At 36.6% G+C, this 24520-nt stretch overlaps 1 protein-coding gene across 4 annotated transcripts; it reads left to right on the top strand.

The window, feature by feature from the left end:
- The first annotated feature begins 3461 nt into the window (after window positions 1-3461).
- On the top strand, window positions 3462-24017 carry LOC103702321 (protein ENHANCED DOWNY MILDEW 2-like). Of its 4 annotated transcripts, none has more exons than XM_008784692.4 (20): window positions 3462-3663; window positions 4090-4128; window positions 4222-4744; window positions 4821-4917; window positions 8058-8105; window positions 8215-8375; window positions 10481-10577; window positions 10664-10762; window positions 11207-11454; window positions 11553-11642; window positions 11746-12186; window positions 12611-12755; window positions 12868-12969; window positions 15069-15161; window positions 15922-15963; window positions 17746-17856; window positions 21757-21828; window positions 21934-22052; window positions 22182-22245; window positions 22345-24017. In XM_008784692.4, exons 3-20 carry the CDS (start codon window positions 4335-4337, stop codon window positions 23569-23571), a joined length of 3666 nt encoding a protein of 1221 aa, XP_008782914.1. In that variant the 5' UTR covers window positions 3462-3663; window positions 4090-4128; window positions 4222-4334; the 3' UTR covers window positions 23572-24017. The 4 variants fall into 4 exon arrangements, with proteins under 4 accessions (XP_008782914.1, XP_038983906.1, XP_038983907.1 ...); XM_039127978.1 differs by having other exon boundaries at window positions 8212-8375; XM_039127980.1 differs by lacking the exon at window positions 3462-3663 and adding an exon at window positions 3880-3900 and having other exon boundaries at window positions 8212-8375.
- Window positions 24018-24520: the final 503 nt, after the last annotated feature.

The following is a 24520-nucleotide window of genomic DNA, read 5'->3' as shown; positions in this document are numbered from 1 at the left end:
TTTGCGGGATGTCCAGATAGTAGAAAATCAACATCAGGTTATATCTTTCTACTAGCTGGTGGTGCAGTCTCGTGGAAGAGTTCGAAGCAAAAGATGACAGCTGCTTCAACAATGGAGGCTGAGTTATTAGCATGCTATGATGCAGTTACACAGGCTATTTGGTTGAGGAACTTTATCGCAGGCCTACAGATCGTGGACACTATTTCACGGCCCATAAAGTTATATTGTGATAATTTAGCAGCAGTTTCCTCAATAAAGAATAACAAGATATCTAATGGAAATAAGCACATGGAGGTGAAATATCTTGTTATAAAGGAAAAATGTGAAGACCATAAAGTTTCAGTTCAATACATCAATACTGTGCTTATGTTAGCAGATCCTTTGACCAAAGCAATAGCTCCGGGATTGCACAAGGAGCATGTTGGTCAAATGGGCCTTTTCTGTATAAATTAATTGATGTATTATTGTGCACATTTTAGATGGTTGTAAATCACATATATTATATTTTCTGCTTTAATGAATTCATATGGTTTATGCATACTATGGTAGCAGAAATTGTGACCAAAGAATGAATTTTATGAGAAGTTCATTCATAAGGGTTTGGTTATGATGGTTTAGTAATATAGTGATCATGGAAGGTTATACGCCGATCAAATAGGTGTTATTTCCGCCATGGTTCGTATTATTATTCTCAAAGTAATCAAACATAAAGCTTGCCCAAATTGATATCAGGATAGAAAGAACACGCGTATACAGATTATAAAATTCAAGTACTAAGGATATTTCACTTGTCAATATGGTCCGAATGGGAGAATGTTGGGATCCCGTCAAGTTGTGGCCCACATTGACAAATGGCGTCAATATGGTCCAAGTGGGAGAATGTTGGATCCCGTTTAATTAAACCCTGATCCCGTTTAATTAGAACCCACATCTTGACAAGTGTCCCTTGAATTTCGTAAATCTTGATAATCACAAGGGCATTACGGTATTTTCACAGCAGTGAAGAGTTACCTTGATGGGGGGTGACTCTTCACGGGTGTAACCACCTGCAGCGTTTGGTCCCTGGAGAGGGCTATAAATAGCCTGTTAAACCCCTTCTCAAAACACGCATTAAGTGCTCTCTCTCCAGAAGATTACTCGCTAACCTTTGTTCAGATCACCGGTGATCGAAACTGCGCACGCATTTCAAAGCCCAGAGCGCAATTAAAGATGGATTTAGCGAATCAAGGTATGATTTATAATTCATTAAGTTAATCAATTTCATCAAACTACACATTAATAGGTCAAAAACCACGAGTTTCTCTATTTTTTTTTAATATATTTAAAGTGAGAGTCAAGTAAAGGCTGCCCGTTGATCAAGTTCTCTCACTAGCTATCCACCCATAGGAACTGTGCATATATATATATATATGATGCAACCATAATTTATTCAAAAATCCAGGTAAATCATTCAACTTATTTCCATGTCGTGAAGTATGATAAGGTCTCGATGCAGGAATTCCTCCCAAGTTCATATCTATTCTCTTATTTTCTTCAGAGGAACCCTGCAAAGTAAAACCACAGAAGAACACATAATTTAGTAAATAACCGACCCGATAACCCGTTCCTCAAAATAAATGGAGAGTGACCTGCCAATGAGAGGGCTGAGAGAGAAAACTCTGATTCCTTTTCAGGTTGTAGGCCAACAGCAAGCTCTCATTCATGGAGGGGCGGTCGCTGTAAAAGACGGCATGCTCCGTCTCCTCCGTCTTCGCGGGCTCCGCAGAGAAAAAGGATTCTTTTTCCACCCTATGTTCTTCTCTTTGTTCCCCTTGACTTCCTTTTCTCCGGCGCTCCATCACCGTCTCTCGGCTGCGAGACATCGAAGGAGGATTAAAAACCGGCGACTGCGTCTTCTGGTTTTAGAATTTCGCACTGAATTCAGCTCAAAAGGGGAATATCTTGAACCGATGGCAGTGAATGTGGTTACAAGATCAAATAAATTGAAAAGGAAGAAAAAATGTCTGGTTATGTTGGGGTTCTTGTCTCCCATCCCTGGCTCATTGGTGGCGGCAAATTAAATGATGGGTGATTTTGATACCATGTTAAAATATTTACAGAAGAAAAAAATAATAAAAAAATTTTTTTCTCTGTTCTATTATATTCGGTACGTCTCAGAGGTTATATATATATATCCATATACAAACTCCATACAAGAAAAAAAATATATTGATATAGGATTATGCTAACAAAGAAAAATAATGTTCGCCGATACAAATTATTATGTGATCTCTAAAATCACTCGAATAAAATTATGCCGACAAAGAAAATAATACTGACCGATATAGGATCATGCTAATAAAAAAATAATATGAACTGATATATGTTGTTATGTGATCTCTAAAATTATGCTAACAATAGTAGTACAAGACGTGGCTATTAAGAGGTTCATTGGCAAAAAAAGCATAAAACTAGTGATTAATTGTGGTATAGCCATTAGATTTGAGAGCATTTCATTATCTACATAACATTTATAAGTGCATCGCATATGCTTAAGTGTTCGACTGGTAGCTATTTTAGAGGAGAGAGTTCCGTGACTGATACAATATTAAAAACTCAATTTTGAAAAGAGATCCAACGAACCATGTATTTCTATCGATAAGCAGTAACCTAAGGAAGGTCCAACATGCTTTGCTAAGCTCGATAATCAAGTAAAAAATAATAAAATATTCTATATTTCATCATTTCCTATAGTACCAATGATGTGTTACCTAATCCATTCAATGTCTATGTTGTTAAGTTTTTTTTCTTGTGTAAATTTGTATTCTACCAATTTAAGAAGCAAAAACCTAGTGGAAGCACATTTATTAGTTATTTTCTAACGTTAATTTTAATAGATAAATAATTTTGGGATGAAATTACAACCGGGTGCATAGGATGGGTTCCATGGTTATTACTACCTGATTATTTTTCAATTAATATTTTTTTTATTATTGTTAGAACACTTACACGCAACGAGTGTAGCCCATAACATGAGAAAGAAGCAAAAAAATATAAAGTAGACGGAACAGAGCCGTATTTTTTTTCAGATAACACCTCCGAAGTATTGGGCCACATAGGATGCCACCCACGCAGCACTATTGGCCTTTTTGAGAAGACCGGGAGGCAATGCATTCACATATTTTTATCATTCATTGGTTCCATAAATAAACGCTCTATTTTGGTTCGTGCACTCCTGGAGATGGGGAAAGGGTCGGGGCGGAGCGGGGTGGATTTATCAAATATGGGAGTAATGGTATTGATGCGGGGCGCGTGGTCGGCTGCAGGAGGCCTCCGGACGCTTGGAGTGAGCGCTAACAGATCGGACGACGCGTGGCGCGTGGAGCCCGAAGTACAGGTAGGGTTCGGTAGGGTTTTAGCCGCCATATATGTTGCGTCCCGGGCCGGGGTCGGCACTTCTTTGTTCCTTTCTCTCTCTCTCCCGCCTACCTTTCTTCTCGCTCTCTATCGCGTCCGGGCTTTTCGTTCTGGGCCGAAAATTTAGGTCTTTTTGGGCCGGCTCGCCTTTTTGTGCAGGTTAAACCACACCGCCAAGGTTTCCATGAATGATATCTGCGCCGCTGAAGGTGCTCTTCCGCCGGTAGCGGCTCTTTCTTCTTCCGGTTTCTGATTTCCGGAGATAAGGTACCACGCACTTCTCTTTGTAACCCTAATTTCTGTATATGAAGAGAATCTAGGGCTAGGGTTTATGTTTCCGTTATTTTACCTCGGAAATCCCTTTTCTGCCGATGTATTTGTTGATTTTTTCCCTCTTTAAGGTTGAAAGCGGTGGGGCTTTTGGTTCATGGTAAGATAAATTCCTTTGGTTGCGGTTCTATTTCCAGTTCTACCAATCATCGGTATTTCTTGGGAAATTAAGCGGTTCGTGTTTTTTTCTTTGATTTTTGAACTTTATCTCCGTGCATTAGTAGTTGCTTGTTTTAAATTTCGGTTCTTGGGATTCGGGAATGTTGTGGAGAGTAAATTTCGGTTTTTTTTTTTTTACTGCAAATTTTGGTGCATTTTCATTGTTGTCATCTAGATTCCATGCTAAAGAATTAATCCTTGCAGGCCTAGGTTGTTGATTGCCAATCTGAAGAGACGTTGATAGTATGTTTTAGATCGTTGTTCTTGATTGATACTTTTTTTTATTGATTAAGAGACATCATGCCTGATAGGTTTTGTTCCTCTCTGTCTTTGCAGGTTCGTCCCTTTTGAACAGATCGACCTGTTGTTTTGTTTTCCCAAATCAAGGGATAAGGAGGTGTAGTTCTGCCTTTTTAAATCGCTTTCATTGCATTGGGTATTGGTAAATCATGGAATCTTCAGATGACGAGGAGATTATGCCGCAATCTGTCACGAATTATTATTTCATAGATGAGGAGGAGTCACCCATCTCGTTTGCAGTCTTGCCTGTCCTGTTTGATGATGCAGAGAGACCAGGTGCTGCTCAGAGGGAAGTATTCTTGCGTGGAACTGCTGATGAAGGCCTTCAGAAAGTATACAAACAGGTTACTGCCTGGAAGTTGGGATTTCAAGATGATCGGCCTAACGTCATGGTGCTTTTGACGGAAAACAAATGGATAAATCTTCTGAAGCCGAGGAAGAGCTACTATGAGGATACTATTAGAGCAACAATGATCACATTGGAGATGCTTCACTTTCTCAAGAAAAGACCAGAGTCATCAGAAAAGGGCCTTTGGGATCATCTGCGTAGAGTTTTCAGGTGGGGATTTGCTTTGTGGACCGTTTCATTTTCTGTGTGATTCGTCTAAATTCTTAAAGTTTGCTGAACTGTGCAGCACATTTGAGGTCAGACCTTCTGAGGATGACTTCAGGGATCATCTTTCACTTATTAAGCTGTTCACTGAGAGAGATGAGACACTAGCAAAATGCCAGGTATATTGGTATTTGTTATCTATGAATAATTTAATGGAATATTCATGGTGCAGATACATACAATGATATAGTATTTTTTATATGCTTATGTGGTAGGTCATTTATGTGTTTTTAATGAGCCAAATGCAAAAGTAGAGTTCAAAATGATAACCAGACACTTAGCATCTTTTCTTGAATGCAAATTCCCTATAACCCTCCAGTGCACATAATCTATAATCCTGGTAGGTATTTTATGCATTCAGGTATATGGCAAATTTTTACTTGTCATGCACTTCTAGCCTAGCCTATGTCCAACTCGAAAAAGGGAAGGTTGGCTTGAAATAGAAGGAGAATCCAACTAGATTCTTTGACGGGCCTATCAAAATATGCCAAAGGGAATCTGCTGCCACTCTTTTCTGAAATTTGCAGGCTTTCATTGTGAATCATAGAGCAGGAAGAGTGGAAATTCTTTTAAAGATTGGTGGAAACTTCCTGTTATGATAAAAAACTGAGAACACATAATCATGTCTTTTATTGTCATTGTTCAACTTCACTCATAGTAAAGTGGGACACTCGGTGTAATCATAATGGTTTCAGATATATACTAGCTTCTTTATATCTTAAATTCTTTTCTTAATCAATAGAAAGGAAGAGACAAGGCCCTCAACAAAAAGAATCATTACCTTAATGCATAGGGAATCAAACTGATGATTAAGGGCCTCTGACCAAACAAAGGATAATCATAAAAAGATCATTATTAGCTTCTGTGGAAGCTCCTATGGCACTGTAGAAACCCTACATCAATCATAAGTTCGTAACGGTAATTTAAATCATCTTATTTCATGTAAAACATGTGTTCTATGTCAATAAATCTGTTACTAGTGAGCTCTATTTTATCTAACAAGGCATTCTAAAAAATAGCTATAGAATAAACTCCATGTATATTCATACCATATTAGAAAAAAAGGTGAGTTTTGATTTTTCGAACAGTCCATCGAGATATGTCTATAATTTTTGAATAGTCATCTCCCCCTCCCAAAAAACCCTCTTATTCTATAATTAAATATCCGTGCATGCGCGCACGCGCACACACATATATCAGGTATATGAGCATGATATTATGGACTTTTTTTAAAAAATTCTCATGCAAATAATTGCTTATCGGTGACCCATTTTCCACAAGTAATAGGTAGGAGGACAGAAACAAGCCACAAATGAGTCTACTAGAGACAAAAAGGTGGGCTTTCAAGGACAGAATACCCGATCTAATTATCCGTTTTCCTGGTGGGCCTGTCTCTTGCTTTACTTGCTGTATGTACATGCATAGGGCATTTTAAGAAAACTTGGATTGAAGAAGTGTTGAAAGTGCTTAGGCAGCAATTGAAGGTATATGTTTCCATGGAGTTTTTGAAGCGTATGCTACCTAAATAGGAGTTTCATAGTACTAAGATTCATGTACAGATGCTTCACATGCGATCCATATGTTATAATATTATAATGGGCAAACATCAGTGATTATTTAGATTTCTTTTGTTTATATCCAAAACATGAGGGGATGGGCCAGCCATTATATTAGTTATAATATTATTTCACCATTATTTTGCATATGGATACTAATCAGCCAAATTCAATTTTTTATATATAGTTTATTAAACTTCAACATTAATATGGCTGCATGGTTTATTGCTTGTTGCTTCTGCACGAGGCACTGAGGTGTGTCACCGTCACCAGAATTGTGGAAGAAAATCTTAATATCTTCTCCTTTTTTATATAATTTATATTCCCTTTTGTTTCTCCCCCATTTTTTCTCTAAAGAGAAAAAAAGTATATCAACCAAAAAATAAGAGTGCATTTAATAATAGACATAAATATAAGATAAAATAATAACTTCAAATATTATCAGCATTGAAGATATTGCATCCACCCATCAAAAACTCTTCTATTTTTATATCTTTATTTCTATTTTAAATTTTATTTCCCATTGTTTTTTTAGTTTATTATGTTTTGCAATTTATTTTTGTTTTGGTAGTGTGGCATTTTCTATTTTATTTTTTGGTTTATCTTACTGTTCTTTTTTTTTTTATTTTGCATTTGAAGTTCATTTTTTTTTTCTTTATTTGGTTCTATATATTTTTTTCCATGTGCATTGCAGATGTTGGTATGCTAGTAAGTTAATATTCACAACCATGCTAAATTTTTTAAAACAAAGCATGACACATATCATAAACCTCCTATTTCTCTTCAGTAAAAATGATCTTAATTTATGTCATTGATGTGGTGCCTTAGTTTTTGTGGAACCATAGCTTTTCTAGGGTTAGTCAGATGGCATATTTTGGGTGAGGTGGTTGAGCTACTTTTCAGGTCATGACTCAAAATATTCTCAAGACTAGAATATTTGTTCAAATTGTTCATTAGTTGATTGCCAAAAAAAGAGATCTGCTTTGGCCTATATAGATGAATTAGACTTGTCTTATTCAGTTGCATGGCTTCAAAGGAACTTTTTGAGTTTTGCAATGAAAGGTCTTTGGCCATTGTGCAATTCTACATGGTTTGCTATGATTGACTGAAAACTGATGATTTTTTGATCCGCTTTACTTTCAGCAATTTATTTTGTCACTTAGTAACTTTTGGCTGGATTTATTTATGTGAAGTGCTTGATTCTCGGTGCATTGGCCTCTTCTTCCTTCTATTGTTTCTGTGGATGCTATTCTTTTAGGTGTGTTGTTTTTATTACCATCTCAATGTTGGATCTGTTTGAGGTGTCTGGGGCTTTTGTTTCTTCTTCCTTGTACCTTGTTCTTTACAGGGTCCTTGGTGGTGCTACTATGACTTAAAAAGAAAATTATTAATATGAAGTACTTGGCAATTGAGATTTGTCTCTACCAAACTTGTCTTGTTGAAGGGTGGTATCTTCCACTTATCATTATGAAATGATTGGTTGGGGATTATAGTTTAGTTTACCATTGTTCTGGGGCCAGCACTTTCCCCTTTATATTTTGGATTTACAACTGCACTTGTTCACTTAACTTTTGTTGGAAGAGTCATTTTTCTCAAGTATATGCCATTTGACAGTTGTAATTTACTTATTTTCTTTATATGTTAGAATATATTGCTGGTATTTTTTTAAAAGTATATATCTCATTACAATTTTACTTGAACAGTTGTTGCTGGGGTTCCTTACAGATAAGCCCAGAAAGAGAACTGGAGAGGTCAGTACTGACCTGTAAATCTTTCTTTCTGTTAGATTTTCGCTTAAAGATTATTTGTACAGAAAATGTAGTCCGGTATCTATCCACCACTGAACCGTTGTTCTAGCAGGAAAAATCTCGAAATGATCCAGATGTAAAGCCGTCATTTGTTACTGCTGATGATGATTTGGATGAGGATACAGGAGATGATGATGGAGATGACTCTGACGAAGAGTCGGATTTGTTTGATTCAGTTTGTGCTATTTGTGATAATGGAGGCGAACTTATATGGTACTCTGTTTTAATTTAGATTATCTTTCCAGTGTTGTCCATAACTTATTACATACATCTATATGGACACATCCATATGCAAGCCATAAAAGTAGCACTTCTGGTTATGGCATCTGTATTCATATGTCCCACTACTGTGAATTCAGCTTTTTCTTGTTAATCCATCTTTCTTAATAATAAGGACCACATTGGTTAACTTTGCATTGATTAGTAAATCAAATGAATTTGGAAAAAATAGATGTATCATGCCCGCAATTTTGTATGATTTTCTATTTTGGGTGCATATCATGATAAATAACTCCATCCTAAGATAATATACTTCTTGCTGAATTGCCTTCATAGCTCACCTCCTATATAGCATTCTTATTTTCTGTTTCTCTCTTTTCACCTTCTTCCTCCTGTTTTATGCGATGCTAATAAAATTTAAGTTGGTTTGAGCAGTCATTCTTATCCAAGTTGTAATGTATTCTGACATGTCTCATTTAAAAAATTGCTTTGTTTAAGAAATAATGCATTAGCATGGATGTTTGAGTAATTCTAAGTTATTTGAAGTGCAGTTTGGTTTCATATGAAATGATGGAAGATGATGTGGAGTACGGAAACCTTTTTAGGATTTTTTTAATTTCTAAAGTAGACTACCTCTCCCATATCATTTGGGCCATGTGAATTGCACAGAAATTTGCATGTGTTTTTAATAATCAATATAGAGGAAGATGTACCTGTTGTGGTTACAATGTCAAACTCTGTACACGTGTCTTGGGTATGGTCATGTCTGGGTGTTTCCATTCGAGACAATGGTATATCCTTTTTCACTAATTACGGGATTTTCGAAGTTCAGATTTCTGGTAGGGTTTGTTTTGAATGTTAGACTTTTTTAAGAAAATGATAATATGAGAGGAGGGAAATCATAATATCCAAAAAATCTACTTGATGGGCAAATTTTCAAATTTTAACCAATTTTTTAATTCTTTAGAGCCCTTCCAAACATATTTTCATTTGAAACTGCGACTTCTCTAAGATCTGTCATGATTTGATGGCCCGTTTGCATCATGTTCTCAAGGTACTTGTCACAAGTGCACACGTCTAGCTTGATCTGTTACGCATTCTTTATCTAGTAGGAACACCCTTTATACTTTGTCCCATTTGTTTTGAACCCTACTGAGGTGCCCCTTTTATCACTGGCAAGTGTCTTATGTACTTTGCATCTCCCAATCTAGCATTCCACATGTCCTTTGTGTCAGGATGGATTTATTGTTCTTGTACTAGTACAGGGTGCATCTATCCTAATTCTTATGCGTACTTTGATACTTATGAGAAACATTAGTCACTCCATGCTGAAATCATCCAAATTGATGCTGATTTGGTTAGTAATTGTGTCGGCCCATTTTCTTCTCCTGGCTACCTTGGCTTCTTTGGAGATTCTTTTTCTATTCTAAAAGCAAGAAGAATTACATAGTCTCTCGTTCAATAAGTTCAGTTGGTTAATAATGTCCAGTGCTTCAGTATTTAGCTTTCTAGCTTTATTTATTACTTAGGCTTTGCTTGCAATTACCTCATCTGCTATAATGTGATCAGTTCAGTGCTAATTAGAATTTTGATGGACAATAGGACAGTTTTTATAAAATGCACAATGTTTATCATTTCACTTGTTGCCTGTACTTATATTTCTTCTCTATACTTTTTTGATTTTCCAAAACCTCAAGGACTTCTCACTATCGTCCAAAGCATGGATTAACTGCACAAACATTGGGCCTGTAATCCTTCTATCAGGTTGCATACCTGGTAGAGGTAAATATTGTATACTAGACTCTATGTGGTCATATTTTTGTTTACGTAAGATGCTTGCATTTGCTATATGCTGGTCTGTGTCTCATTGTTATTGTATATAGTTGGGTGTTTGAACAGAATCATTTTTCTGTTTCATAGTCCATCATATCCGCTTTAATTATTAGATAATTTCAGAACATCACTGAAGATATGCATGTGTAAAAGTATATTAGTGATGTAAAGGGTATGAACAATTGGTGCTGGCAGGCATCTGTTCTATAATTCTCCATGTTTTTTCTTTTCTTCGAGTGATAATGAAACATATTTATATAATGCAGTTGTGAAGGGAGGTGCATGAGGTCCTTCCATGCAACCAGACATGCTGGTGAAGATTCAGATTGTAAATCTCTTGGCTACACTAGGGCACAAATTCAGGTATATGGAGCTTGGCATGGTTATTTTTTGTTCTGGTTTGGCTGAGCACGTTCTGCTTTTGTGACCATTCTTGAGTTACTTTGCAGGCAATCCAGAACTTCCTGTGCAAGAATTGCCAATATAATCAGCATCAATGCTTTGCTTGTGGTAAACTAGGCTCCTCTGACAAATCTGCAGGTGCTGAGGTAAGATATCACTTAGTGGGAATGCACTTCAGTTCCATCGTTGTCCTTTGAACATATTTTTAGTTATTGTTTGTCCTGTCTTAATATACATATAGACATATGTATACACATATGCAGCACACATAACAGACATACAGGCATGCACATTCATACACACACATGTATGTATTTATGTATGTGTCTTGGAAAAGTTGCTATGATGTTGACTTTGTCCCGGGATACCACCAAGTAGGTCCCTATTTATCTTGGTGTCCTAGTATGATGGGCATCGAGCTACCTATCAAGTTATAAAAATCCAGATTGTTCAATTTTTGCACCTTAAATTCTACCTTGCTATTGATTTCTCCAGTGTAGCTTTTGGATGTGTTAACTTTGTGGATTAGTATATCTTTTGCTTTACATTCTTAAAGAATATGCTAATTTTTTGCTCATGTTGTGAATTAGGTATTTCGTTGTGTTTCTGCAACTTGTGGTCATTTTTACCATCCAAAGTGCGTTGCAGAATTACTATTCGCAGACAAACCAGCTGAAGCATCTGAGTATCAGAAAAAGATTGCAGCTGGGGAGTCATTTACTTGCCCCGTCCATAAATGTATCATTTGTAAAGAAGGAGAAAACAAAGAGGTTAAGGAGTTGCAGTTTGCAATGTGTAGACGGTGTCCAAAGTCGTACCACAGAAAGTGCTTGCCAAGGTACTTGGATTCTTCATGAGGTTACTTCTAGGTAATGATTTCAGCAAATAAATAGTGCTTCTGTATGTTTCTTGCTAAGGTCTAATTAAATTGTGCAGAAACATTGCCTTTGAGGATATAGAAGAAGAAGATATTATCCAGAGGGCTTGGGATGATCTTCTTCCTAATCGCATTTTGATTTACTGCCTGTATGTTTTATGTTTCTGTTGTGAATTTTGTATTTAGTAGATGAACATATTTACATGCTGTTAGTACTTCATTTCTTTTTTTTTTTTTCTTTTTTCTGGCCAGGAAGCATACAATTGATGAAGATCTTGGAACTCCAATAAGAAATCATATCATATTTCCTGATATTCCAGAAAAGAAAAAACTCACAGATGTGCAGAAAAATAAAGTTAAGCTTCTGGCTGAGAAGAAAAGGCAGGTTTCTGATGACTTGCCCGGAGATCAAACCTCCATAAAGTTAATAAAGGTGGCAGAAAAGCCTTCTAGTGGAGAGAAAAGCCATTCCACAGGAAAAAATAGCAAAGGCATTACAGAGCAAGTACTTCACTCCCAGAAGAAAGTAAAGGCTTTAAAGGAAAGGTCACAAACTCCCTCATATAAAGCTGATGGGGCTGTTATTGAGGTCAATAAGATATCTAAGAAAGAGAAGGCACTTACTGTTATTCCAGAATCTCGTGGGAAAATATTAAGCTCCTTTCCTGAGATAGACAATGAAACAGAAAAGAAGTAAGATACTTGCCTTTCTTGTTTTCATTTTAATGTTAATTGTAGCATGTGGACTTCTTCATTTGTTGAGTATGCTTGACTGTACTTGTTCTCAAATCAAGCCTAATTTCTAACTCACCAAATGAATGGATCAGCAACATGAAAGTGCTCTACAGCCCAAGTTGCATAACATGTTTACTCTTCCTTATGGTAAAGAATTTCTATAGAATATTTGACCAGTAAAAATGTTGAATCCTTGGTTGATTCCATGGTGAACTTTGCCAAAATTAGTCAAGGTTTGAGTCAAAGTTGAAAGGTAGAAATGAGGTGATAAAGCTTTTTACAGAATGTAGAGTTCTGGTGCATTTTGTTGGTCTTGAATGTGATTTTGTATTCTTAAACCTCCTGACTGTAAATTAACCTGCTCTAATTTTTTGCGTTGCAGAATGAGTGCTCTAATGGAGGAGGCATCATCTTCTTTAACATTGGAAGATGTCAGGAGAAAGTGCAAAGTACCTTCAACTCATGCATATTCCGCTAGGCACATTGACAAAAGCATTACACAGGGCAAGGTTGAGGTTTCTGTTGAGGTATGTTGTTGATGGCAATGGTGATATCTAAAACTGATAAAATTTGATTTCAGAATATTTCAACTTGGTACTTCTTGTTTGCTGATTTGGCTAATTAAATCTGTATGCATAGGCCATTCGAGCAGCTTTACAAAAGCTAGAAAAAGGGGGCAGTGTCGAGGATGCCAAAGCTGTTTGTGAACCAGATATTCTGAAGCAGATACTGAAGTGGAGTGTATGTACATATTGTTAACCAATTGACATAAGAATGCTGAATACTTATTTTTCTTGATCTATATTTGATATAATATGAAACAAAGCTGGTGTTCCAAGAATTTTATACTATTCTCATCCACAGTCTGTTGACCTTTTTCCCATTTCTTGTTTGTTTAGCCTTTACTGGTACATGATAAATTGTCATATTGGTTAAATTCTGTTTTGGTATTTGCACATATTTTTTGTCATTTGCACAGTTTGCCTTTACACTGTCAGCTAGTGCTGGCTATATGTGGTACATGTCATCTGTTCAGGAGGGGGAAGCATTTTGTGGATGGCTGTGATACCATTTTTTCTGCTTTCTTTCTCTTTCTCATTTATTAAGGAATATATATATATCTACTAAAAGAATAGTGTATTTAGAAACAAAGTGAGACGTGTGACCTCATGCGCGAACATCCTGCCATGATGTGTGTGTCCGTATATAGCAGAGATAATTTGTATAGTTATTTATGTAGCTGTTTTTGTCGGTGTTTGGCCATACCAGTCTTCATGGAGACACTAAGTGACCAATGGAATTAATGTATTCACCCAAGACATGCATTGGGGGTACCATCTAATCCTTAAATATGCATGATGACCAAAGTTCGCAATCTTGGTGCCCAATACGGTACTGGTCAGGTATAGGTATGATATGGTACTGAACTGAACCATATGGACACTAGTATGCAGATATGTACGTATGCGGTACTGGTTCAATATTTTTTTGCCTTTTTTGTTTTTTCTTTCTTTTTGGTCTTGAAGGTATTTTAAGGTTTATGGATCTATAAATTATGATTTTATTGATCTCGAGAGACTATATGATTTTTGAATGAATGCAATTGTAATAACTAAACATAGATTTGTATCTTGTTATGCAGATGCGTATCATTGAATGTCCTAGTTTTCGTCATCTACATCTTTCTTTCAGTTGTTACCTTCGTTTTAAACTCTTGCTTTTGACTTTGTTATCCTCTCCTTACTTTTTAACTTACTATTTTTCCTTCATTTCGTAGATTTATATAGGCTACATTAGAAATTAATTTTATTTGTATTAATGTTGAATTAGGGTATGATAAAATTTTTTGCATGATTTTCCTAATTTTACCAATTCTCAACCTATTTAAGGTATAATGTAAATAAAAAAGAGAAGATTGAAGAGAAGAGAGGAGATTGTACCTGATTTGGCTTTGGATTTAGTCTCAAAATCTGCAAACCTTCCCCCTTTCCTGAATTTTCCTCACAAGATCCACTCTCTTTTTGAAGAAAAGAAGAGAGAAGGCCATGGGATGCCTTCTCCTCTATTACTAGGGTCAGTAAGGGGCTGAACTATCCCAGATTGCTCCAAACTGAGAGGAACCACGTGATTCCACTCAGTTTGGGCCGGTTTGAGCCCCTTACTGACCTGACCAGCCTTTTCGACCCGATACTGCACCGGTTCCGGTTGGTATGCCCCGAACCGGGCGGTTTAGGTTGCTTTGGCATACCTTGGTTCTAATCTATATTTGTTCTTAATTTATTTTTTGTGCATCTATGATTGATTATTATTTTTTGAGCTCTAGAAATTACATATTAATCAAGGCCTGATTTTGCCATTGCGGACAAAGTTAAACTGACATTATGAAAAATTTACTTTTTTGTTTGGCTAAAATACAATTTTGATGTCTACATTTATTTCATATCTTGATTTACTTGTCATCCTTTTTTCACTCTCAAAAGCCATTTTTTAAGGTATTAAAAATGCTGACATGTACCAAGTTCAAAATAAAATAAATATTTAACATAAAAAAAGACTTATGCAATATATTCATTTGATTTGAGAGCATATTAATAATTGAAACAAATATGTGACACCATAGGAAGGCATGTCAAGAACAGTTATTATGGTAGTGTGTCCTTGCAGAACAAAACTCGAAGCATGCCGACAAACAAGCAAAAAGTAAAAAATAAATTAATCTTCAAAAGAAACATGTTCTGATATTCAATCATCTGGTTTGAGAGCGTGCTGATTGAAACAAGATGTGATGCTACAAGACAATATGTTAACAATTGTTATTTATTGGTACCGTGTTTTTGCAGAACAAACTCAAAGTTTATCTTGCACCTTTTCTCCATGGCATGCGTTACACATCTTTTGGACGCCATTTCACAAAAGTGGACAAGCTTAAAGAGGTTCGTGCAAAATAGTAGGAAGTCAAAAAATGTTTAATATATTCTACATTTTGTTCAGCAGTCTACATATTGTTGAAAGGCTTGTTGCTGGGTTATGTTTGATTTGGCTTTTTGATATGACAATTTTATTTAAGATGAGTTCTCATGGAGTGCATCATCCCTTGCTAAATATGTTTCCCTTTTTGAATAGTTTTATATCCACAAAATAAAGAAAAGTTACCTAGTTTTGAGAAAATTCTTAGCATACATGATTTCTTGACCTATTTGTTAAAAAGTCAACAACTCCTGGTCTTGTTCATGAAATTTTCTGTTAGGTTATCCCAGATTGCTCCTTGAGAAATTCATTATCATTTATAGGAAGTATATAAAAAAATATAGCAAGTCTGCTTGGTCTTGTCGCACATCATACCACATATTATGTTAGGGATTTCTTTAGTAAATTAATTAGCCTGCTAGAGTGGAGTTTATGCTTGTTTTGTTCACACATATATGACACGAATAAGATTTTCTGATCTGCTTGTTTTCCATGATTTGAGGATTTATTCTATTGTTCTCCTGTTAAGCCAATCCTGTTTGTATATTCTTTTATTAGTTTTCTCTTCCATGCATATGCTTTTCGTCAATTGTTGTTTGTTTGTTTTTTTTTTTTTCCTTTTTTTTTTATTGTGGGGATGGGGGAGGGGAGGGGTTTTTGTCTTTCGTGTGGCATTTGGCTGTTTTTTTTTTAAAATTTCTGCCAGTAACACATCTTCATGTGTAGATTGCTGATAAGCTTCAGTGGTACGTGCAAAAGGGTGATATGGTATGGCCTTTTTCTTTCATTTTCATTGTTCTGTATTTTATATGAACAATATTTTGCTTAGAAACTCTTTTAACTGTATTTTAATGGAGATGTGGAGTGGGCCAAGTATCAAAGTATGTCTTATCGTACCTGTGCTAGTCCATAGTTGGCTGCAATTGTGCCAGAACTGGGCATGCACCAACATGGAAGAAAACACCAGGTTTTAATGGATTTGAAGATTACATATGAGAACATGCAATTTAGTTCTGCTGCTTTATTGAACTTTCTAACTTGGACCAATTTTTTTCTTTATTTATATTGGTGTCAGAACAAATGAATGTAGTTTTTAACTGGTGTATGTAATTTGTAGCAGCATAAGCTGTCCTATATGTCTGCTTTGATTGTGGTTTAGGATGTGTATAACATACTTTTGTGTAAATACTTGTAACATTGTGCAAGTACATTTGCATATTAGCAACAAAAACCATATCATAGTTCATGACAAAATCTGTAAGGAATATATGACTTTGTTTACATCATACGTATTTGTTCAGTCTAGGTCATCTTTTCTTCTTGGGTTTCTGAAAGCAAAAGGAGGTAACAAAATCAATATCTAACAGGCCCTAATATAAAATGTAAAATATATAAGCTCAGTGGAAGTTGTTTAAAATTTATACATCTTCTGTGCCTCTCCTTATCCGTGGAAGGGAACTGCAAATTTTGATATCAAATCCTGATCCACTTGTGGAGATGTGATTGCTGTATAAAACCATGTGCAACATGATATTCAACAAGTCCTAGTGAAGTAATGTGAAACATAAAAAATCAGTGACTTAAGGATGAAGGCAATACTAGAACACCAAATATCCTTCCTTGCAGATGCTTGTTCTTTCTAGATTATTCCTGCGCAATGTCTAGTATGAGGAAATCCATGGTGAACATCACCCCGTTAGAGATGAATATGCTGTCAATGCCTTGTACAAGATTAAATTAACAACTCTGTATATGAACTTCTTAACCAATCTTAGGATGTATCCTATCAGGAATAACCGAAATCTCCTCTTGAGATGCTTGTTTGCAATTGTATCATGTTCAATAACGAGGCTAAATGATTTACTTTGATTTTTTCAATGCCACGACGAGCATCAAGTTTCTATAGTTCCATGGAGACCTGATGCAGTTATGAGATCAAGTTTCAGAAACTCTGGGTTGGCCATAAGTTTTGCCATGCTTTCTTATCTCAATCATGTAGACCTATTAGGTAGCATAAATGCCATTTAACAAATGGGAAGATTCTAAATATTTATTTGATTTGACCTTTTGACTAGTCAGATTTATTAACCAATCACTTAAAGAATTCAATCTAGATCGACACATTGCATGGGAAGCATGTAGTTTGGTTTCTGTCTTTTTTCCTTGTCATTCAAAACATTAGTACCTGATGGAAATCCTATGAGAGCATTAAAATTCAACCCTATTCTTTTCATCTATGCGGCTAATGCCATAAGTATCACATAGAATATGTGATGCAAGCTTGTATTACAAAGAAAACAGTGGAGTTGAATGATTAACCATTTTTAGCAATTCCATTTGATGAACGTAGAAACAGCATGAAGCGCTCAAATTATTTGTTTCCATATAGCTTTTTTCTTAAAGCTTTGCTGATATGCAAAACCTTTTTAGATTTTGCGCTTCCTTTCATGTCAACAATACAATAACAATTGTTAAATTGTTGGACTGTAACTTGGATAGTTTGATTCAGGTTTTGTCTAGCTATTTTAATACTATGTTGTTTCTTTTCAGATAGTTGACTTCTGTTGTGGCGCTAATGACTTCTGTCAAATAATGAAAGAAAAGCTTGATGCTGCTGGGAAGAAGTGTAATTTTAAAAATTATGATGTCATTCAGCCAAAGGTAATCTTTGTTATGTACAATAGTTCAATTTGCAATTTGTAACTTTGGTTCTTCTTTCATGTTATTCTGTGTTTCTTGTTATAGCCCTTCACTATTAAAGATAACATGTTGCACTATTCTTACAACCTAACCCCTCCTTTTTTGAAGGTATCAATCTAATAATCTTGTCATCAATACCCTGTTGGTTTTCACATAAGTTTAATTGGCACATTTAAATAGGTGAATAACTTTAGGTACTTATTCCTCTTCGACTATAAAAGTTTGGTCAAACTGGCTGAATGATTTTAACCAGACCGAAGAGGAGTCTGTGCCTAAAAAGTGCTTTGCAGATTTTCTGAATTCACAAAAGTATCCTTCCCTGTTCCTTCTTTATTGAGGTGCTAAAATGGCTGTTCACCTGAATAAAGATGGGTAAGTGTACTTCATTCAGGTTTGGTCAAGGATATTTGCTAACCAAAATGGGATCAAAGTCTCATAAAGCTGGTTGTGTATCTTAGACATAGATTGGTCCAGAGTGAAGGAAAGCTCAAGTTTGTAAAGAGAAAGCTCAAGGTGCGGGATGAGGAATTTTTTTCTGAGAGATGAATAGTATGTCTGAGTTAGTTACTATAGAATATTTGAACTTTGAAGGAGGGTCTTACATTCAAACATGAGTCTGATGAGGGTAGGAGAACACTTCTAGTAAGTCGATCATTAGTGGGGACAGAAATTCTATGAAAATGGAGATGTTTGATGATTTCTGAAAACAATACACAAAAGACAATATCCTTCCATATGGTGCTGAATAGGAAAGGTAGAACAATTTACACATTGGGTAAGGCAATAAGCAGCATTTTGATTTGAGGGGTAAGCCAAATAATCATGTGTCGCTTATTCAATTAGCAACATGTTGTTCTTTCTTATTGTTAGAGTAACTCAATAACGGAAGCATCCAATTTTGAATAGAGATCAAATTTGAAGGTTCTGTCTCAAGTCTCAAGTTACTTCTTGAATGTAGAAGGGAAAAACAAGTTTTTATTTTTTTTGGCTTGCTCCTTTGTGTAGGATTGAAGTAATAAGCCACACTCTGCCCTTCATTGCAGTTTAGTATGAGCTACTAGTCTTGGTGGGTGAACATCACATTCTAGTCCAAAGCTTACCTAAAAGGAAGAAGGAAATTGAGAAGATGTGGCACCTAATAATAGCTCATGCATTTTGATGGCAAATCTATCAGTGAGAGATACAGAGATAGTGCTATTTCTTATGCTTGGCAAGAACGTGGAGGGTTATTGGTATATCATGTAATCCATTTCTATGACACTAGGCAGACACATTTTTTCCCCTCCAAATTACTGGCAGTGATAGCAAGTTTAGCTTACTTGGGAGCCTTTTGCCAGCATTTCCTTTTTTGTTCCTTTGTTGTAATCTATGTTCTACTTGTCCTATTCTTTTTTAATTTTCTTCTTTATTCTGCTTCTTTTGTTCCTTCTTATTTTCATATTATCTGGTATGGTGTGGAGTGCAGCTCACGCAGGAGCTCTTTGCACTTTTTTCTTGTTCCCCTTCTTTCTTTTTTCCTTCTAATCTTCCTTCTCCTTCAACTAGCAATCTGATTATTGTAATTCTTCTCAGCTTTCGAATGAATATTGCTGTGTCTTGGGAATTTAGAGTGTTAGCACTATTCTAGAGTTTAGACTATCAATCTGATTATTGTAATTTTTATCAGCTTTCGAATGAATATTGCTGTGTCTTGGGAATTTAGAGTGTTAGCATTATTCTAGAGTGGCTGCTTTAATTTAATGATTATCAGTCCATCTCACTTTATTATAGTCAGGTAAATCACTTGGTCTTAGAGAGGGTAAGTTTGCTAGCTGATAAGATTTCCAGTTGTTCCTGAATCTTTCACATTTCAAATTCTAGCATTAACTACGATGATGTTGTTGTTTTCTTTCTTTTTCTTTCTTTAAAGCTTCCTTTCTTTTTGCTATATCTCTCCAATTCCTTTTTATGTTCATCTTCTTAATTTTAGTAACTTCTAACAGTTTTCTGTTGTCTCCCATATTTTAACTTTTGTATACTTCTTGTTAAGCCTATCCTTGGTCCCAAGTTCTTGACCATGAATAATGGACTGAAAACACTGGTTAGAATAGGAAGCACAGATACTTCAAATCTCATGCCTTGTCCGTATCAGATACTGATACTTGACAAATACTTCTTGAATATATATTCGATACTTGTGTTAAGTGACCTATTTTTCACTTGAGATAACCGGATATTTCTTGCACACTTGAGGTACTTTTCCGATACCTCCTGAGGGAAAGGGCTTTATTGAGGTTAACATTTTAATAGTGAATGATCAATTATAGAGTCTATTAATATTAGAATATGAAGTATTGATTGGGGTCTATGAATTTGAATGCTGACCAAATAATGACTTTATGAGAGTTAATGTTATCGCTTGAGTTTGGATGACATCAATTTAATAGCCTACTCCCTGCTATGCTTTATAGATTTTTTTACATGCATGGATATGTACATACACATATACATGTACATGAATGTGTGCACATGTGCATGTTTTTACATATAGAATGCATACACACACACAAACATATACTTATATATATATATACGTATACATTAACATGTCCTAGCCATATCATATCCTCTTTTTACAAAATTTGTTGTACCGGTGTACCCACAGCATGCTGTATTTATATCCCGTATCCATATCCATGCTTCCTAGGTTAAAACCATTAAGGATACTGTTGAAAGAGAAACCTACACAGTACACACCATATCCATGCCTTACATCTCTGCGTATATGTCAGGTGCTTTGCTCTACTCAAAATACTATTTGTAATGAAGTGTAATGTGAAAATGGATTGAGCCCATTGTTATAAATCTTGTTCTTAGGATCTTATTGGCAAATAAAAACCTTGAGAGGTTTTGAAAGATTTGTTTTTTCTTAGAGTTTCATGCAAGAAATTTTAGAATAAAAAGTTTACATATAGCTATGAAAGCTGTAAAAAGAAGTGAAGCAAGTTTTTTATATGTTTTAGAGCAAGGTTCACCGTACATAGTGGAATTCATGATTTTACTATACAAAAACCTAAATTAATGTTATTGTTGGTTAACACCAATAATTCAAGTCCCGATGTTACCGGCATATCTCGCCAGTACCATACCCCGTTCCAACAAGGGTGGCAATGGGTTGGGTCAAAACCCCTTGCCATACCCACCCCGTCTTGGCACCCATGACCCAAAATGACCCATTCGACCTAAACCTAATCTATTTTGTAATACTCAGTGGGACCTAAAATATCAAATCCAATCCTTACACTTCATAATGGCTCATTTCCAAAATGATTTTAACTAGCACTAAAGAAAGAGACCAACCATTAAAAAAAATTCTTATCCAACATCATGGCTCAACCTGACCTAAATTGTTTCCATTTAAATAGAGCTCCATCCTCATAAGTCATAACCCGAGTGGGGTCGAAGCTTGGACCCATCCCTATGTCCCTAATCGAAACCCAGCCCAAACAGGGTTGGGTTGGGTCACATTTTTTCTGGTAAGGTCAACTTTTGCTGCCCCTATGTTCTAGCAATAAGTGAATGGTACTCTGGAAGGGTGCAGGATGCTGGTTCTTTCATGAACCCGGACGTCCCGACTATCCAAGTTGGTACCGGTCAGGATGGAACAGGACAGTTGCGCCCCAACACTTGGGACCATGATATTTTTTATTTTCTTTATTTATTGTTAGTGACTGTTTCAGTCCATTCTGACCTGTCTCAACCCTGTATCAACCTGGGAACAAACTGGGACAAGACTCGGAACTGAGATTTAAACCATTGGTAAACAACATTTTATTTATTTCTTTATTTTTGTGAAATGAGGCTAGATTTTTTTTCCTGCAGAATGATTTCAATTTTGAAAAGAGAGATTGGATGAAGGTGCAGCCAAAGGAATTGCCTACTGGATCACAGTTGGTATGATTTAGATTTTCCCACTCTTTTCAGGGAGGATGCCTTGAAACAGCATAGTTTAAGAGTTTTTTTTTTAAATTGCAAATTTGTAATCCTAGTCATGAACAGATCATGGGCCTTAATCCACCTTTTGGGGTTAAAGGAGCTCTTGCGGACAAGTTCATTGACAAAGCTCTAACTTTTAGGCCAAAGCTCCTTGTTCTTATTGTTCCTGAGGAGACGGAGAGGTACAACCTTTTTTGCTTCTCCATGCATCCCTTTTGCTACAGTTCTGAAGCAGCAAAATGGAGAAGGATCCGCAACTGTTCTTTCTCATTATTGTTTTTCTTTTCCATTTTGGGTTTTTGTGTGGCCAGATTAGATAAGAAGAAGCATCCATATGATTTAATCTGGGAGGACAATCAAAGCCTCTCTGGGAAGGTAAAGAGAAATATTTAACATTATCATGTAATTTAGATGAGTCTTGTCTGAATGACTTTTGCTGCAGTTTGATGATTTTGTTTCATATCTTGTCTCCAGTCCTTTTATTTGCCTGGGTCTGTTGATGTCAATGACAAGCAAATCGAGCAGTGGAATCTGAAACCACCAGGGCTCTATCTGTGGAGCCGTCCAGACTGGACAATGAAGCACAAGGGCATAGCCATGAAGCATGGTCATGCATCTGCAGAGCAGCAGGAGCATCCTGCTGATGAGGAAAGCCAAGTGGAAAAGCAGGCAGAGGCTATTCTAGCAAAGGAGCACAAAGAAGGATATGAAGAGAAAGATGCCACCATAGTAGATGCGGACATCAGAAGAGAAGACAATAAGAGCAGTCGACAAGGCAACAAAAGGAAACCCGTAGAAAATAGAAAAAATAAATCTAGGAAGAGGAGAAAATCACAGAAAAGGGCTGAGGTATCTGAAGGACGAAAGCTGGATGGGTTTATGGACATGAGCAGCCGCTCATCTCCCAAAAATAGGGACACCAGAAATCATTCTGAGAGTCATCTCACATCAGAACCAATTAAAACTCCCTTAGAGCGGGGAAATCATCACAGTTCTAACTCTGGGTCTGGAGTGGAATTTGGAACATTTTCTGGAACTGGCCGAAGCACTGCTTTTCATCATGAGGACTTTGATGAGATTGCAACGAATTATATGACTGCCTCAAATAGAGACAATCCATATAATAGCAACTCTAATAATTGGTCCAATGGTGGAACGAGCAGTCGGGAATATGGGATCCGGAACTCGGAAGAACGGTACTCAGGCTATAAGAGAGATAACAGCGTCAACCCTTTTGGCGGTAGCCCATATGCCGGTAATTTTGATGCTTATGGGAGACCATCAGAAGCAGATTATGGGAGACCATCAGAAGAAGATTTGCGGGTGGAACAGAGGTTATATGGCATTCAAGGCCAAGATGATTTCTCACTGAGGAACAGATTTTCACTGGGGGGTTTAGATTCAGGATTGGCACAGGCAGGGTTCTCATCATCTTCCTATGGGCTCTCTAGTCCAAATGTAGGAACATCAACAATGCAGAGGTACGCTCCTCGTCTTGACGAGACAAACTATGGAAGGCCCGGAAGTCTTGGTCCAGGTGTGCCCCTTCATGGCAGAAGTGACATGTATGACATGCCTGGAATGAGACGGGAAATGCCTCCCAACCCGATGAACTTTGCATCTGGATCATATCCCCCAATCCCTCCATCTGTATTATATCCCCCACACCCTCCATCCTCTGGCGGGTGGCTCTCTGACTGATAAGGCAGCAAGACTATTATGTCTATCAACAACTTTGACTCCTTTGCAGTTTGTGTCAAGAGAGTTGTGTGACATGTGACTTTGTTTGGGTTTAACGTGCTAAAAATCTGATGGGTTGCTTGGCCTCGACAATAAGTAGTTGCATCTGGGCAGCATACAATTGGTTTACTGAGACTTGTATCTGGGCAGCATACAATTGGTTTACTGGAGACCAGGGAGATGCTATTGCTAAGGTGTTACTGCTGTAAAATATACTAGGAGTCTATCATCTTGGTTGGAATCAGTTAATGGCTTGTCTCTTTTGCTTTCTTGGTTGTAATCTCTTGGCTTTATCTGACATCAGCAGTGCTGCCTGCATTGTTTTGCATCTCTGGTGATTTTGAAATGTGATTGAACAGGGATGGTGCGAAAACAAAGATGACGAATCCATATTATTAGTTCATTCATTAGCTAGCCTTTGAAGATGCTGGTCTTTGTGGTATACATCCGGGACTAGAAGGATGTGAGGAAAAATATTAACACGCATAGGTGTGAAAAGTGAAGGTTTTGAGTGCCCCTACTAAGGGTTTAGGTCAACTGAGTTTTCATCAATACAATAATGATTTTTCTGTTTCCTACATAGTTGCATTCTTTCTTAATGAGCAGGTCATGTTTAGTCGGCATTGCTAGCTTGAAAAATCTGTTTGTAATTTTGTGCCAATTTGATACTTGTCTGACAATGAGCTCTCATGAACAAGACATACTTGAAAATGAGCAAATACGAGGGCAGACAAACCGCTCGAAAATGCTTTCAGCGCAGAACGAAATTGTCTCTGGTTGAAGACTCTGAATTTGTCCTATTTTGCGGGCTGTTGATCTGGTAGCTCGTCACCAAAGAGAAAAATCTGCGAGCTAATATAAAACCAGCAAATCTTGCAGAGAAGTAGAACTCCCTGAAGGTTTCATGTCT

This window comes from Phoenix dactylifera, chromosome 7, assembly GCF_009389715.1.
Source record: "Phoenix dactylifera cultivar Barhee BC4 chromosome 7, palm_55x_up_171113_PBpolish2nd_filt_p, whole genome shotgun sequence".
In the NCBI taxonomy this organism is placed as follows: domain Eukaryota; kingdom Viridiplantae; phylum Streptophyta; class Magnoliopsida; order Arecales; family Arecaceae; genus Phoenix; species Phoenix dactylifera.
The sequence above is the reverse complement of the archived record's forward strand: the minus strand, read 5'-3'. Positions and strand labels throughout refer to the sequence as shown.